The sequence below is a fragment of the Oxyura jamaicensis genome, chromosome 1 (assembly GCF_011077185.1).
Source record: "Oxyura jamaicensis isolate SHBP4307 breed ruddy duck chromosome 1, BPBGC_Ojam_1.0, whole genome shotgun sequence".
Classification (NCBI taxonomy): Eukaryota; Metazoa; Chordata; class Aves; order Anseriformes; family Anatidae; genus Oxyura; species Oxyura jamaicensis.
In genome coordinates, this window is record NC_048893.1 from 181,942,811 (window position 1) to 181,959,369 (window position 16,559).

At 36.4% G+C, this 16,559-nt stretch overlaps 1 protein-coding gene across 11 annotated transcripts in view; it reads right to left on the reverse strand.

The window, feature by feature from the left end:
• The window catches only part of FRY (FRY microtubule binding protein), a 235,655-nt gene that overhangs the window by 88,743 nt on the left and 130,353 nt on the right, over window positions 1–16,559 (reverse strand). For all 11 annotated transcript variants that reach the window (XM_035324770.1, XM_035324776.1, XM_035324719.1 and 8 more), the window contains 9 exons: window positions 15,343–15,435; window positions 15,150–15,248; window positions 12,614–12,715; window positions 11,380–11,483; window positions 10,758–10,866; window positions 8,965–9,051; window positions 7,884–8,055; window positions 6,138–6,270; window positions 1,837–1,944 (listed from right to left, as the gene is read on the reverse strand). In XM_035324770.1, coding sequence (XP_035180661.1) covers window positions 1,837–1,944; window positions 6,138–6,270; window positions 7,884–8,055; window positions 8,965–9,051; window positions 10,758–10,866; window positions 11,380–11,483; window positions 12,614–12,715; window positions 15,150–15,248; window positions 15,343–15,435 — 1,007 coding nt within the window. The remainder of the gene's footprint in view (window positions 1–1,836; window positions 1,945–6,137; window positions 6,271–7,883; window positions 8,056–8,964; window positions 9,052–10,757; window positions 10,867–11,379; window positions 11,484–12,613; window positions 12,716–15,149; window positions 15,249–15,342; window positions 15,436–16,559) is intronic.

Below are 16,559 nucleotides of genomic sequence, written 5' to 3' on the forward strand. Positions count from 1 at the left end.
GCCCAAAGATCATATTCTGCAATACTAAGGCCCTACCCAGTTATTTCAACACCACACTATACATTGCCTGAACTGTGAATTGTCTGTTAACTGCTTTCTGATAAGAAGTTTTCCAACCTATAATGCATCCACTTATTTTTACCTAAACTGTGTTTCCCTTGCATCTACTTGAAAATATGATTTAAAACAGTATCAATGACTCAAGGACCTTTTAGCATGAGTAGATGGAGGAGATGAGAACAAAGGTCCCCTTGTTGGGGAATGCCTGAGCATGTAATTGCATCCAAACTTGCTCTAGAGATGCTGTCCTCAGCTCCTCTTGGTATCTCACTTCTACTCAGAGTCAAGGAGTCGGATTAATGAGCAGACCTACTGTTTGCATTGTCCCAGCACGGTAATCACCCAAGAAGTGTTTACAATGCTGATTGTTCCTAAAAAATAACTACTGGCCTTCTCTGCATAAAGTTTGAGTATTGAACAAAGATAAAGGTGGGGGCTATTAATTTATGAAGAAATCCGTATTGGTCTCCACACTTTAATTCTAGTGATGTTATTTTCAATGTCTGATCTGAACAGTCCTTTTTGGTCAAAGATCAGAATGGATATATGCTTTCTACCAGCTTAGTTAAGGCCATTACTAATGATAGAAAGCTGGTTAAAATATCGGGTTAAAGGCAAACATATCCTTTTTCATTTTCCTACTGCATGATTCTTGTAACTATCTAATGTGGTATCTGCATAATTTGATAATGTAACAATTTAAAACAACCCACAAATGACTTATAGCATAGGATGTAAACAGAAGGAAATCAAGCCTGCCATGGAGCACAGCACACCTACCCTTGGCTGCAGTTTTGGCTTGTTTGGCTGCCTGTGCTCTCTACTGCTAGCAGAATTAATTGTTTCATTGCTTCAGCTCATCACTGGGAATTGGCAGTTCATAAAGCAGAAAAAACTGCTTCTGCATACAGTCCTCTGACTCCCACATCTGCCATCCCTCACAGACGTTTCAAAAGCAAGAACAGAGTGGAAAATATTACTCTGCCACAGTTATCTGACAATATGTTGCTAGGACCTTGTGGCTTGATTTATCACTATAATCTACTTATAAGATAAGCACACGCTGGAATCTTTGAATTGGATACCAGAACTGAAATGTAACAGACATTTCTGTACTGACCAGTACCTCTTAAAGTAATCATTTGGCACTAAGTCACTGATTTGATGTCCTGAAACATAACTGTTTTAGCAGCCATGTGTGTTCTAGAACACCTTCTTCAGTGAAGTACATTTAGATAAATTCAATGCACCCCAAACAGGGAGGATAAGAAATTAAAATGTATAATTTTATGTTCTTTCTTATAAAAATAATTTTAATTAAAATTATTATTAAAAAATATCTGGAAACATAACACATATAGCATTCCTGTTTTACTAAAAAGACATGTGGGAATCATAAATAAAAGCTAAATGTGTATCTCCATGTTTTTCCACAACACCAAAAAGGTGTTCTCTCTCTTATGTTAATTAGCATGCTGCAATGGTTAAAAGAAGTAATAAGTAGTGAGTATCATACAGAATAGTGAATATCTTCTAACCTACATACTGACGAAAAAGACTTGTAAATGATGTATCTACTCCCTTACAAAATTAGGGGTCAATGATATAAACACAATGCCTGTAAAAAGTTGCTAGAACTTCTGTGTCTTATCCATTAACAACAGATTACTTTTTATATCTATCTACGTGGCTTTGTCTGAGAAAACACTACACACTCTGTGTCTCAGTTTTTCGTTCTGTTCCCCCAAGTAGTTGTTTAATGTTTGAACAGCTTACCTTGCCAGCAAGTCGATCAACTCAAGTTTTGACATTCCATCAGGAAGCAATCGAGGAATAGCAGCAACACATGTTCTGAACAGATCGATTTTTGGTTTTCTCTCACCGCTGGAAGTTTAAAACAGAATTTTGAATAAGCTTAACAAGTAGCTGTATTAAAGGATCCACCTAGAGTTTTTCAGAGAAGGGATGGACAATATGGAGTGCCAGAGGCCTCATAAGAACATCAAGACAGAAAGCTAACCACTAACACTGAGCTAAGAAGGGAACTGATCTTGAATACATTGTTTTTATTTTGACATTTTTCATGCATATTTATACATAGTATTTGCACAGTACTTGAAAAGTCCACTATTACTGATTCAGTTGCTTCCCTCTGGCAGATATATCAAGATGGAGTTATAACATAGGAAGACTCCTCCATCAAGATCAGCCTGCAGCATCCATGATTACAATGAGAAAGAAGTGTAATTTAGATGTAGGTATGGCCAGAGAGTTTCTGTTGATCCCTGGCAGAGATAGCAACCCTGTAGCAATCATTATCAGCTAAAATATGTTTCAGTAGCCCCAAGGCTGCTATAACCTCCCACTAGACTAGGTTGCCCAAAGCCTCATCCAGCCTGGCCTTGAACACCTCCAGGGATGGGGCATCCACAGCTTCTCTGGGCAGCCTGTGCCAGGGCCTCACCACCCTCATAGTAAAGAATTTATTCCAAATGTCTAATCTAAATCTACCCTCTTTTAGTTCAGATTTATTATTCTTTGTTCTATCAATACTCTTCCTGATAAAGAATCCCTCTCCTAGGTTACTTGGCTATCTAGTATAAAAAGGAAATAACCAAAGCATAACAGCATTTCAAACTGTACAGTCTTTTCTACAATATTTTTTATTATTAGCCTGTAATATGCATTGGAAGAATCAAAAAAGCAAGGTCTCATTTAAAGAACCTACTACAAACATTCAGAGAAAGACTGTTTTGCTTCAATAAGCTTGTAATCAAACTAGAAAAGAATGGGGAAAAAAGGGAGACATCAAGAAGCACTGTAAGCTGCCTAATTCCACATTCAATGTAAGCTGCCTAATTCCACATTCACAAATTCAATGAGAAAACGGAGAACGAATTTGGTTTTCCTGCACACCAGTCCAGTGCCCTCCTTACTACATCACTCTGTTTCTCCAACCAACAAAGAGCATTGTATTTGGATAACTAACTTTTGTGTTCAATACCAGAGAAAGCCTGAATGCAAATCATCTCATAAGTCTAAAACAAGATGTATAGAGTATCACTGATTATTCACCCACATAATGTGTACAGAAAAGGCATGAACTGACACTAGACTTACTTAATTAAAAGATTAAGGAAAGTTTTGTAGTCTTACTTGGATACCATTCTTTCTCTTAACATTCCTGTATACTTAGCAGCTTGGATATGTATTGTATTAATTAAATGGTATGATGATATGACTTTAATCTATTAATTTATATTGTAGGGAGAATGAGGGAGAATAATCTTCTCAATGAATTATCTGTATCTGATTATACCTACATCTTGTACCCTAACAGATAGAACTTGAAAGGTGTCAGCAACTGAGCTGAAAAAGTGTAAAATACGACATCCCATCTGACAGTTTGGTTATAAACAAACATTAACATAGTTATAAACAATTATAGTTCATTATAGTTCACTATAACAGTGAACTACTACCACTAACAGAAATATGAGTTGCGTTAATAACTACTGCAAAATATTATATATTCATATTTGTAAAAAACAAAGTGCTATCAGTCATTTTATCTGCATCAAAACAAATGAGTCTTCCTTGCTGACTTGAAGTGGAAAGTTAACTTTGCAAAGTTTCCTTATTATCAGTCCCCAGAGGTTGTAAACAGTTTGTGCAATTAAAATGGAGGCATGTAAAATAATAGTCTGAGAGGAAACTGTTATGAAGGCAAGTGAGTAATTATTTATAAATATAAAATCTGTGGGTGTTCTGTGGCTTAACAGCTGTACAGAAGAGCAGCAGGAGAAGATCCAAGTCTGAGGCTCAAGTTCCCATCTTATCTGAGCTACATGGCACAGCACGCAATGTGTCTGGCAAGGGGGTGCTCACACGGCTCTGCAGGCATCTCTGGCTGGCTCGGGATTCAACAGGACTAACTCTGGACGAAGACCAGCAGCTGTCCTCAGCTGGAAGCCTGTGTTTCCATACCAGCAGTATGACATTCTAGCTAGGTATTGTCAGCACAAATGTTTGAAGTACTGGTAAGAACATGTTTGTATGTTAGAAAATGGATGTCTTATTCTTGAATCTAGTTATAACCAGTATTGAGATTCATATCCCAGTGGAGGGTGCAAAGAACGCTCCTTAGGATTTCAGTAAGACTCTTCATGGTGTCATTTACTACATCAACCATAAATGGATCAGTCATTAAACACAGAACTATGTCTAACACTGCCAAAGAAAACTGCAGAATCTGTATACTTTAAAATGTTATGACTATTCACTGCTTAGCTACATCTCGCTGATCCTTATTTTGTTATTAAAAAATACCACTATGATATTCAGTTTATGCAATACCTTTAACTATACATAAATATGACAAAAGCCGTAACTATAAAATATAGATAAATGTAGTGTTGCATATGTATTAAAAGCCCATATATGTTGCACATTTATTAAAGCCCCTAAGAACTCAAAATAAATAGGTAACTCTAGTGAAGCACAAAGTTCTGTGAATAAAAAAAGCACAGTTACATAAAAATATATATATTGCCTTTTCTAGTTATTATGCACAATGCAGTTTTTAAAAGGGCTATTTTAGAAGTTGATAGTAGCACCTAATGATGTTATTCATGATATGATTTTAGATTAAAACTCATATCAAAGTATCTCAGATATTACTTTTTTTTATGATAAAAATGGATTCTGATGTGTTTCTCCTTTCTCCTTTATATATTAAGTTACAGATCATCTGGATATAAAACTGTCCTGGCTACAACACAAAAATACAGTAACATCCATATCTTCCAACCTTACAGTCTTTCTGTCTCTGACAAAGGTAACTACCAAACGAAAAGACTTCCTGAAATTTAAAACTCACAAGTCTTATTATCCACTAATTCTAAAAATAAACAGCACTTCAGTGATGCCAAGAAACCATAGAGAGGACATTTACGGCTAAGATTAAGCACTTCTCGTCTAAGTGCTCGAGGTTTACTATGCCATTATCTTCTGGAAATGTGATTTTCAAAATTCACTTTCCCTCCTCTGCCAACAGCCTGGATACCCAAAATTAATATGAAAACTGGCTGTGAATACTAAGCGATATACCAGGTAGTATTCAAAGAAAAATATGAAATATTACTATGAAATGGTAATGTTGGTATTTAATATAAATAAATTGAGACAAGCTAAAGACAAAGAGTTTACAATCTCATCTAGATAGAGCAACAAGCAAGGGCAAAAGAAAGGCATTAAAACATAGAGATTATATCAGCTGTAAATTGATAGTTGAATTTGGCCAGTCATTCATCATACTAAAAATCTACCTCATTAGAACCCTCTCCTGGAAACTTCCCTTATTATTAATTTTGGATGAGAGTGCAAAGTACTGCTGTTGAACACTGGTTGAGAAATATACTGGTTTGATTTTGTTCCAGTGGAATACTTCTTAAATTTTGAATTTTGAAATTCAATTTTGAAATTCAATGTAATTTTGAAAGATCATTTATTATTAAGAGGGATTTACTGAATTTATTGCATTTATTTTGGTTGCACACTGGAACAGGCTCCCCAGGGAAGTTGTCACTGCACCGAGCCTGTCTGAATTTAAGAAGAGATTGGACTGTGCACTTAGTCACATGGTCTGAACTTTTGGGTAGACCTGTGCGGTGTCAAGAGTTGGACTTAATGATCCTTAAGGGTCCCTTCCAACTCAGGATATTCTATGATTCTATGATTCTATTTTGAACTTCAGTGATGCAAAGATACCCTGAAACTGTTCTGAGCATAGATTGCTAGGCTTTCCACCACAGACTTTAAAATTCTACCATCTAAATATTCATAGCATTCACACATAGATTTTGGCCATATTGAGAGAGTTAGTTCAATTTCAAACACTGCAAGATACAGAGAAGTAGACTCAGCTTGTCATAAACAGTTTTTCAGTGTACATACTATATGTTAACTGCTCCCGTTTCTTGCTATTTCACTTGTAACTCAGGATAGACAGAAATGGATCAAAAGTTCTAAAATTACATCTCAATATTTTATGGGATTGACTGTTATTTAACACTCACGTGATCATGTCTTCAGGTTCTTTGTTAAGCATCTGTATGTTGGTTAGCATCATGCACCGCCCCACTTCCTTGTCAAGATGTCTGAGTATGTTGTCCACAGCTTTTCTTACTTGAGAATAATATAACGACATTCCTGCAATAATATGCATTTTATATAATTTACAATATATGTAGATATGTATATTTTGAAAAAGCAAGCTGCTCACTCAAGCTGGACTGCATGAATTAAGACCAATGTTTTACTTATGATATAGCATATTCCACTACCCTGTTTCAGAGATGGAATAGGTCACCATTTCCAAAAACAATGCTATTGTACATTAAAATAGTCCAAGTAATACAAATATGTATTTCCCAGAGGAAAAAATGAGAAATATCTTGTCAAAATATGTCCATACCTAGCCAAATGAAGCTACACAGTTTGCAAAGCTATATATTTGATGACTTTTCATTACAGAAGTAAAAGCTCTGATCTACTATCGAGGTTTAAAAGCTACAGGCAAAGAGAAAAAAGAATCTGAATGAGCTCTCCTAAAATTTATTTGGTATGGAAATTAATGTCATAACATTTTATCTAAAATACAATATTAGACATACAGATTTACCACAGATGATGAAAATCAAATACTTCAGTAATAAAACTTGAATAATCTCTTTTTCCATATTCATCAAAGGCTAAAATTTTAATTTTCTTAATGAAATTTTAGGTATTAACACCAAACAATTTTATTCATATTTTTATTCATCTATTCTCTAGTCAATTATTTTCCTATTTAATAAAATCAACATAAGCTTAGAACTTCAAAATAACATCTCTTTTCAGATGAAAGATGATTAAAAAATCAATGGCAGAGTAGAATGCAAAAGAAAATATAGGAGCTACTTAGCTTAATCTTATATGGGTGCACCTGGAAATGAGAATACTGTATCATAAAATAATAAAGAACTCATTAGTGAAATATAAGAAATCAAGAGGGTAAATATTTACTATCGAATGCAGTCCCTACTGTAATGAGGAGTAACTAAAATGAACTTAATTAACACCATCACTAAATGCTTTGTCTGTTGTACATTTCAACAGCATGGGTCTTATGTTTTTATACTTTCCTTTTCTCCTATTTCCTTTTCTGCCAGCAAAACCAGGCACCTTCAGCACATGATACACATGCTCTTTTCCTTCTGCATGGGATTCTCTCTACATTGACTAAAAAGGAAGATTTTTTTTTTTGGTTCTTTCAACTTAAGCAGCTCACTTCTGCTTTATTTCACATTTAAAAGTTTCTGTCATTTTGAAAATTTCCTTTGGTGTGCAATACACACGGGAACTAAAATAGGGATACAAAAAGAATCTTTGCTGGTTTTCACAGCTGGTATGTTTTCCAATTTCAAATAAGATGAATACCATCTTATTTCAAATAAGATGAATATCTATGAATAAACACAGAGATTCAGCACTATAAGAAGCTAATTCTTAACTACCTGTGCCCTTAACCCTACAGAACACAGGGTTGCTACTACTTATGTATCTAATGATTTTTCCTGAAAATAATTTTGAGTTGTAAAAAAAGAACACATTAAAAAAACAGTATTTGTCAAACTAAACCACATCTTTAATTAGAACACACCATAAATGTCTACAATAAATAAATCAACTGAATACTTAACAATATCAAATTATCCTGCTCATGCACTCTTTTTTTTTTTTTTTTACATTCAATCTAATGGAAGTTTCATTCTTTTACTGACCTATCATTTTAGCTTCCTCCTCTGTAAGAGTTTTGCTCAAATATGTTTTCTTCACTCTGAGAGTGTTTCCAGAGGGAAGGACAGCTCCAGTCACTGGCATCGGAGGTTCACCATCTTTTTGCTGCAAGCTATCAGCAATTACCAAGAAAGCTCTCAGGCCAATATTCATTCTCTGTACAGTTCAGAAGACGAATGAGTATTATAATCAAATCATCATATTTTACCCGTATTGAGTAAATATTATAGAATATATAGAGAATATTTTTGATTTCCCAAGAATGTATTCCAAAAACTGAGAGATGATACTAATGACAATCTCCTCGACATATATTTACATAAATTATAGGTAAGTTCTTAAAACACTGAAGTCTACATACAACAAAAATTAGCCCTATTACTTCATTGTCTTTGGATGTAGATTGTTGTTGAGAAACAGTAAAATTTCAAATATTGATACATAAATAGGCTCAGGATTACATCCATTTCCTATAAGCTTTATATAAGTGTTTATTTTTAATTTTCAAAATTATAAGCAAATAAACTAATTTTAAAATATTTATTCATTATTTATCAACTCTTTTTTATTTTTTTCAAATGTCTGATTGTTTTATGAAGGGAAAGCTCTAGGAAGCTGACTCATGACATTAATAGCAGAGCTTTATGTGGTCAGAATCTTCAATTCTTGCATCACGTATTCTTTTTCAGTAAAACTGTTTTGAAAAACATGGAAACCGTTACAGAAAAATTATTTTCATATTAAAATAGTTGAACACATTACATATATCAACAGCACAGTGATAAAGAGATAGTGTGGTCAATAGTTTTATTCCCCTCTTCCTTTTTGTTTTATATATTTGCACTATTTCACATTTGGTAGTATTAACCAAGGAAACATAAGACAGGAATAAACAATGTGACATTTCACAGACAAAAGTCCACAGATGCATTTTACTAATAAATCAAGTTAAAGGTTCTGGACGAAAACTGGACAAAGGCAAAAGCTTGCTTAGAATGTAACCAGAATGCAAACGTTCCGCAATATAATATACACAAACTAAAAAAATGAAGGTGGACGCCATACCTCAGGGTTGAGACTGAAAGCTTTTGCTGGTTTTCCAACACAAAGGAAGTCAAAAATAATTTCTTTCATTGCAAAATCTAAACGTTCCTGAAATAGAAAACATACTACAAATCATTTAACTTCTCACTTCTGCTACTTGTTTTCTTTAGGGCGACAGAATGTTAAAAAACAGTTTAATGAGGATTTATTTAAATAAATGGAAAAACAGATTTTCAGAACTATGCAGAACACATCAGATCTAAGCTTTCATCACTGCTGTGTGTTGACAAATTCCAAAATTCTGCCTGCTTGATTTATGGCATTTAAATAGAAAATGAGCCATTTTGGAAATAAGGCTTTTAATTATTTAATTTAAACTGCAGTAATTATGGCACTAACATAGTATTTTATATAAAAGGAGCTTATTCACAGATGGCATAGTTCAGGAAAGTTCTTAAGCATCTGTTGTATTCATTCCTATTCAGAAACTTTAAGTATGTGCTTAAGTGCTTTGCTCAATGGAAATGTTTTCTGAGTTTAAGTAATAAAAGAGATGGAACTGAAGGTTATTGTATTTTAGCAATTCCCATTTGCACTGATGAAAGCTACGTGTCAACTACATGCTGAAAGTGGTTTTCCTCTGATTTACTGTCTTAAAAACAGTAAAGTCTTAGTGCAACTTCTCTGTGGTAATATAGTACAACTAATTCAGTATCATTACAAAATACAGCCTATTATTTCAAACTTTATCAAGTCAGAGGCTCTCAATTAATGCATTTTCTGACTAGCTGGCAATTTTTAAAATGATTAAAAATACACCTGAGATTAAGTTAAAATATTTTTATGCATTTTATACATAAAATGCATCTGGGCTGGGCAATCCCAAGCATAAATACAGGCTGAGTAGAAAATGGATTAAGAACAGTCCTGAGGAGAAAGACCTCGGGGTGTTGGTTGACAAGAGGCTCAGTATGAGCTGTCAATATGCGCTTGCAGCCCAGAAAGCCACCTGTATCCTGGGCTGCATCAAAAGAAGTGTGGCCACCATGTCGAGGGAGGTTACTCTTCCCCTCAACTCCATTCTTGTGAGACCCCACCTGGAGTCCTGCGTTCAGCTCTGGGGCCGCTAGCACAAGAAGGACATGGACCTGTTAGAAGCGAACCCAGAGGAGGGCCACAAAAATGGTTGGAGGGCTGGAGCACCTTTCCTATGAAGACAGGATGGGGGAGTTGGGGTTGTTCAGCCTGGAGAGGAGCAGGTGCCAGGGAGACCTCAGAGTGGCCTTCCAGTACCTAAAAGGGACCTACAAGAAAGCTGGGCAGGGACTCTTTGTCAAGGAGTGTAGTGCTACATCAAGGGGTAATGGTTTTAAACTACAGACACGGTCGATTTAAATTAGACATTAGGAAGAAATTCTTTACTCAGAGGGTGATGAGGCACTTGAACAGGCTGCCCAGAGCAGTTGTGGATACCCCATCCCTGGAAGGCCAGGTTGGATGGGGCTTTGGGCAACCTGGTCTAGTGGAAGGTGTCTCTGCCCATGGCAGGGGGGTTGGAATTAGATGATCATTAAGGTTGTTTCCAACTCAAACCATTCTATGATTCTATGATTTTCAGTGGTACAAAGATAATAAAAAATTGTTGATCCAAAGAAGACCACACTAGTTCAAAGCATAATTTTATCGTTACCTAGATGCAAGATACTGAGGATGGTGTTTCAAAAATTCAGAAAATACAAATTGATTTAAATATTTGTTACTAGGAAAACAAGTTATTAATTGATTGGTAATATTTATGCATTGATCTCTCATACCTGTGCAATAAACTGTATTATCTTCACAAAGATATTTAGAGGCATATCTCTTGGCACAACACCACGGGACCCTTTGGGGAAAAGTGTTGTGACAATAGTAATAAGTCGGCTGTAAAAGAAAGGAAAAAAAAACAACATACAACATTAGACACTTCTGGTGCTTGCAGACCGTCATTTATTATGAAATGTAAATTGTAAATCCAACCCTATTTAGAAAGTCAAGAAAGTATTTTCTTTGAAATGAAAAGGTAATGGAGTAATTTGTTCTGATCCTTTGCTAAAAATTTGATGTAATTACTTTATTTCATTACTACATTACAAGCAACAATAAACCTATCAGTGACAATGCCACTCCAAAATATTTATAACTTTAAGATAGCAAACAGTGATTTTTAGCTTTTCCAGAAGCAGAATTACTTCTCTAGTAATTTCGATAGGTGGAAGAATAACTGACAGTGGCACAAAAGGGAGTATTTTATTGTATAGTTCTGCGTATTTTTTTTTTTTTTTTTAACAACAGGAATATGTTCAATTCTAAGATGTTCAGGAGAGCTGTAACACATCTCCACTAGCAATATCTGCTCTACAAGGATTGATTAACATCCCAAATGCAGCACCTTACCTTTGGGTAGCTGTATTGCTTTCACATTTAATTCTGATCATGTAAACCCATAGTAGTCTGTACAGAGATTCCAGTGCAACTCGAGCCATTTTGGGGTCCTTATTCTAGAAGAAATAAAGTTCAGGCACAAATTAGAGAGGAGGTTCTGAACTTAGTGGATGTCAGAGCTTTTGTAGTGACATTAAAAAAGACAGCCCTAGAGCTGCCCAGTACCCCCATTCCTGTAGCTGCAGGATGCCTATGCATCTGACCTACCTCTCCTGGTGTTACTGAAGTTGTCAAAAAAAAACTACATGTCAAATTAGTCTGAGTTAGATACATGTTACAATTTAAAATATCTATTTGAATAACAACTCAATATGACTCTGAAAAGAAAACCTTGTCTTCAGTTGATTCTGTCAACTCAAAAGACATAGTCCAATGATGGAGACCTCACATAAAGAACATAGCAGATAAATAAATGTACTGTACATATTCAAAAGTGAAAGAACAAAAATCTGTATATGCTGAGGGTGGCCTATTTAATGTGGTATCTGGGATGAATTAGATTTAATTGGATTATCTGTCTGGATTGCTATTTATTTTTGAAAACTTTTGAACTAGTACAAGATTGCTCTGGGTTTCTTTGGTCATATGCAGTTTTCCATTTCATCCTCCAGTTAACTAAGATGCCTTTCACATTTTGCCTCTGGCCTGAGATGGCCGTTGCAAGTTCTACTTGTTCTGCAGAGGCCTCCTAACCACTAGTTCAGCAAGTGGCAGGTCAGAGACCCTTCCTTTGAGCTAGTCACTTCACTGCTGTTCTTATATTGGCTTTCTCAGGTATGGTTGGGACCACCCTTTCATACGGATCTACTTTAATTGCAATGGGACATTAGTTATTGTGCAAGTAATACTTCTGAGAATGCCTGTGTGAAAAAAAGCAAGTTAATATTGGGCCAGTTTTGGTAAGTCACTCAAGCTACTAACTTCCAGCAATAGAATTGCCTGTTTCACAGCTGTTTGACTCAGGTTTCATCTGAGCAAGAAAAACAGGAGAAATTCAAATTAGGCAGAAGAATACTTTTTGTTATCAACAGAATAGTACAGCCAAGTAATTTGTACTGTCAGCGGATAAAATTATGTACTGATCAGATAATGGCAATATTCCAGCATTCACCTAAAAATGGATTTGCAACAGATCAATGCAATGAATATTAATGAAGTTTTAATATGATCATTAGAAGATACTAACCTTGAGATTGGATAGGCAGTTGTTGAGGAAAATATGCCATCTGTTTAAAAAGAACTGCTTCTGACTGACACAAAGCAGGCATGTTACCAAAGGGTACAAAGCCTAAACAGGAAATGGATGATGATACCATATTATTTGCATGTCTACAAAATATAAAAGCAATTTGAAAGAGCTACTACAAACTTACATTTGTGCAACACATTAGCCAAAGAAACCACATTGGTAACTAGTGTAATTTAAAATGAATGTTTCCCTAAAGCTGTTTCAGATATGTTTTATGGATGTACTAAAAACAACCAAATGCCTACTTACAGCTGTATAATAAACCCAAGGATGGGGCATGATTTTACAACCCGACAGGGCTAATTTCTGTTAGTTAACTGAGAAATGATAGCACAGAAATATCTACACTTCATGATAATAACAACAGGACCCACAAAGATTGTTAGGACTTGTGAATACTCAAATGTCTATCACTCCCCAAAATCTGCAGTCATGACATTTGTTAGGCGATGTCTCAAACACCCTACTGAAGTGTGCTAAATTACAGGCAATGCCTGGGTCTACTGGTGGTTACCTCTTGTGAACTGGAAAGTAAAAAGAGGAAAGAGAGAAAGTAAAACACTGGAACCTGCTCTCTTTGATGACGTTTCATTTACTACTCAACACTAAGAAATTTAAGCTAAAGCATACCTATTACTTTGAAACTGACTTTGCTTCAGCAAGACTTTTTGGTTTCAGTTTTGATGTCGATACATCCAATCACAATTCTAAAATTTAGTCAAAAATAAGATAACTTTATCTTAAAGGCTATACAATTCTAACACTAGCCACAGCTCAAAGCCAAAGTACACCTTAAAATTCTACTTCTGTTTCTGTAAAACATAACATAAATTGCTCACAGCTAGGTTAGATCCAGTTTCTTGAGCAAATAGCAAATGTACATGTATTTTTTACTTTTGTAATGTTCATGCCCAAAACACATATGGCAGAGGATAATTAAAGTCTTCTCACAGAAGACTTTCTTATGAGATTAGCATTATGATTAATGTAATAGCTGAGTACTTAAAAGAATCAGAGTTCATAACATCCCAAGGGTGTTACAACCTGTCCTAAGGCAGAGCCCAAGGACAGAAGACATAAAACATCTCCTGGATTTTCCTAAGCTCAAACCAGACACTTTTAGTCCAAAAATGAGGACCCACCCTGCCTGTCTAGTAAATGTACTGATTCACAAAACACTGATCTCAGAAAGGAAGGTCCTCTTCAGACTCTAAAGACTGTGCATTCTTCCTGAAGCCTTAAAATATGCGCTGCAGCTATTTCTGCCGGCTGTTTGCCTTTCCCCTCCTCCTCCTCCTTGCAATGTTTGTATTTTTAATCACACCCTCCCAAGAATCTGGTCTATTTTGTCACTTTTAACTATGTAGCCTCCAGTGTGGTATGTGTAGACAAGCAATCAAACCTTAAGCCCCAGCTGTGCAATCCTTTCTCAAGCGCGTAGTATTGACTTTGGCAAGTACAGCCCCCAGTTTGGGGAAGTTCTATTTAGTGTGAAAACTGTACAGCAAAGCTCCTGCCCTGCTGCAGTTTCAACAAGGTTTTATTAACTTGGCAGAGTGGAATGGAGCCACACAAACACAAGCAGAGCGAAATCAGAAATTTATCACAAGCCTCTTGCTAATTCAAACTGAACCAGGCCTGCACCCTGGGGAATGCTCGGACTCTCCCCTAGCACTGGTGTAACTGGTAGGGATGGTGAAATGGCAGCAGCAAGCACAAGCACACTGCTGCACTGAACCACTAGCACTGGTGACCAGTATTTTCTGAGAGAGCTGGGAGCAGGGAACACTTTTGGACTTTCCCTGAGAATAAGGAAGGACAAACGACAACTTTCTTTACTTAAAAGGTCCAAGGCTTCAAAATGGATTAGCTAATGCCACAGTGCTGATGTGCACTGACCCAGTTGGAGAGACAGACTGCTTAAGGCGGCCAGCGTCAAACTGACTCAGATCTTCATTTAATTCAGATCAACTCATGCTTCCAAAAATACACTGCAGTGCCACTGTTCATCTCACAAGAAAAAAATGAAATAGCGAGCTGCACAGTAGCCAAGTTATGGATTTAAAAGGGCATGTGTTATACTTTTTTTTCATTCTTACAACGTATTATTTAAGCCCCGTGAAAGAGTTGTTCCCACATGCCTCATTTGTTCATGCTTGACAAGAAATGAACTCTATTCTTTCTCCTCTCCTAATGTTTACACATAATAAGTATGAGAAAACCTAACCATTTAGTAATCAGAGACCCAGAAGCTGAAAACATCTGCTTGATTCAGACTGATTTAGATCATATTCTGAATAACATAAATATGGTTATTTTTTGCAAACACAATAGACTTCCCTGCAAATAGAAATGTATTAGTTATAAAGCCCAATGCAGAAGTTTTGCAACCAGTTCTGTGAATTTCCCAGGAGTCCTGCTTAGAGATATTTTTGACAGAGAATTTTATCCTCTATTTCTTAGAGTTACTAACCAACGAGTGCTTCTTTCGTGAGGAAAGTTCAAGTGTTGTATCATACAGGCTTTCAACAAAGTTCCTCAGACAGGGGACATTCACTTCATTTTTAACAGCCTGAAAGGAAATTTCATGTTAATAAAACACTGTTTCACAAGCTGTTTTATCTACTTCAAAGAAATTATGCAAATAACCAAAAGAATAAACTCACAGCAGCTACAGGGACAAGAATCTCAACAAACAGTCCTGCCAGTGCATGCTTGATATCTTTGTCTTTAACTTCAAGGAAATAATGTGCACATTCCTAAAACAAAACAAGAAACATAAATTGCCTATCAGTTGGAATAAAGACATCCAAATGTCTGATCAATGCACATCAAGTGCATTATCTTGCAACCCCCCCAGAAAATACTTGATTTGTGTATTAAGTTCTAAATTTGCATTCTGCAGCAAGCACAAAGCAGGATGTAAATCAAGCCCAAGGATCTTTTGCTCCAACCATGATAATCCAGAAACTCTGCATATTCCAGCTGTGCCAGTTGGTGTTTTGGGGAGGGAAAGAGAGCTGGACTCAGGGGCTGATCTCATGCCTTCCCTGTGTATAATTCAGGAGCTGGAGGAACAGTCCACACTCTGCTCTGCTGCTGTGGGAGGCCAGAAAAGAAATGTATTCCTCTGTTAAGATGAAGTGGCAAGGAATGATCTTACAGCAAATATTATGGGATGAATTTCCTTGCTTTGCAGATTAAGGGTCAAAACATAACAGTGCTATTTGAGGGAAGAGATTTGTGGTTCAAACCACCACAATTTCCAGCCAGCAATTGGAGACAGAGAGGGAAAGCAAAAAGTGTGCTTCCGTCCCAAACATGCAGCAAGCTACTACCCACACAGCTGTGCTGCTCAGGAAGTGAGGGACAGGAGATAAGCATCTGTTGTTTCTGTACAACGTCTCTGAGGACAACAAACCATATTGGTCCAGTTACTTCTTGCTCTCTGGGTCCAAGGTCCCAACAGCCATTGACCTTCCAAGGAAGGTCCCCAGTGACCTTTTTTACTTGCACATCCATACAGAACAGTTTACAGTTTAGACCATGCATAATTTTTCCTGGCTGCATTCTGGATTCTGCATCACATAACTTCAGTCACTGCTCCACTGCTGCTACACAGCCGAGGCCCTTGCACAAAGCTAGTAGCCTTCCTGGCCTTCTGCTGTCAGTGATGAAAGCCAGGGTCTTCTGGAGCTCACTGCTGAGATTAGCTCACTGTTTGAAAGTGTCTCTCTACTACAGTGGAGCCAGTGTGAAAGAGCCTGTAGCTGTAGTACTGCATGTAGGTTCTTAAACAGATGAATCACCCACAGAATCACACTATAACTCTATTTTACTAAATTGAGCAAAACTAGTTTTCCTACATACACAGTGCCTCTTC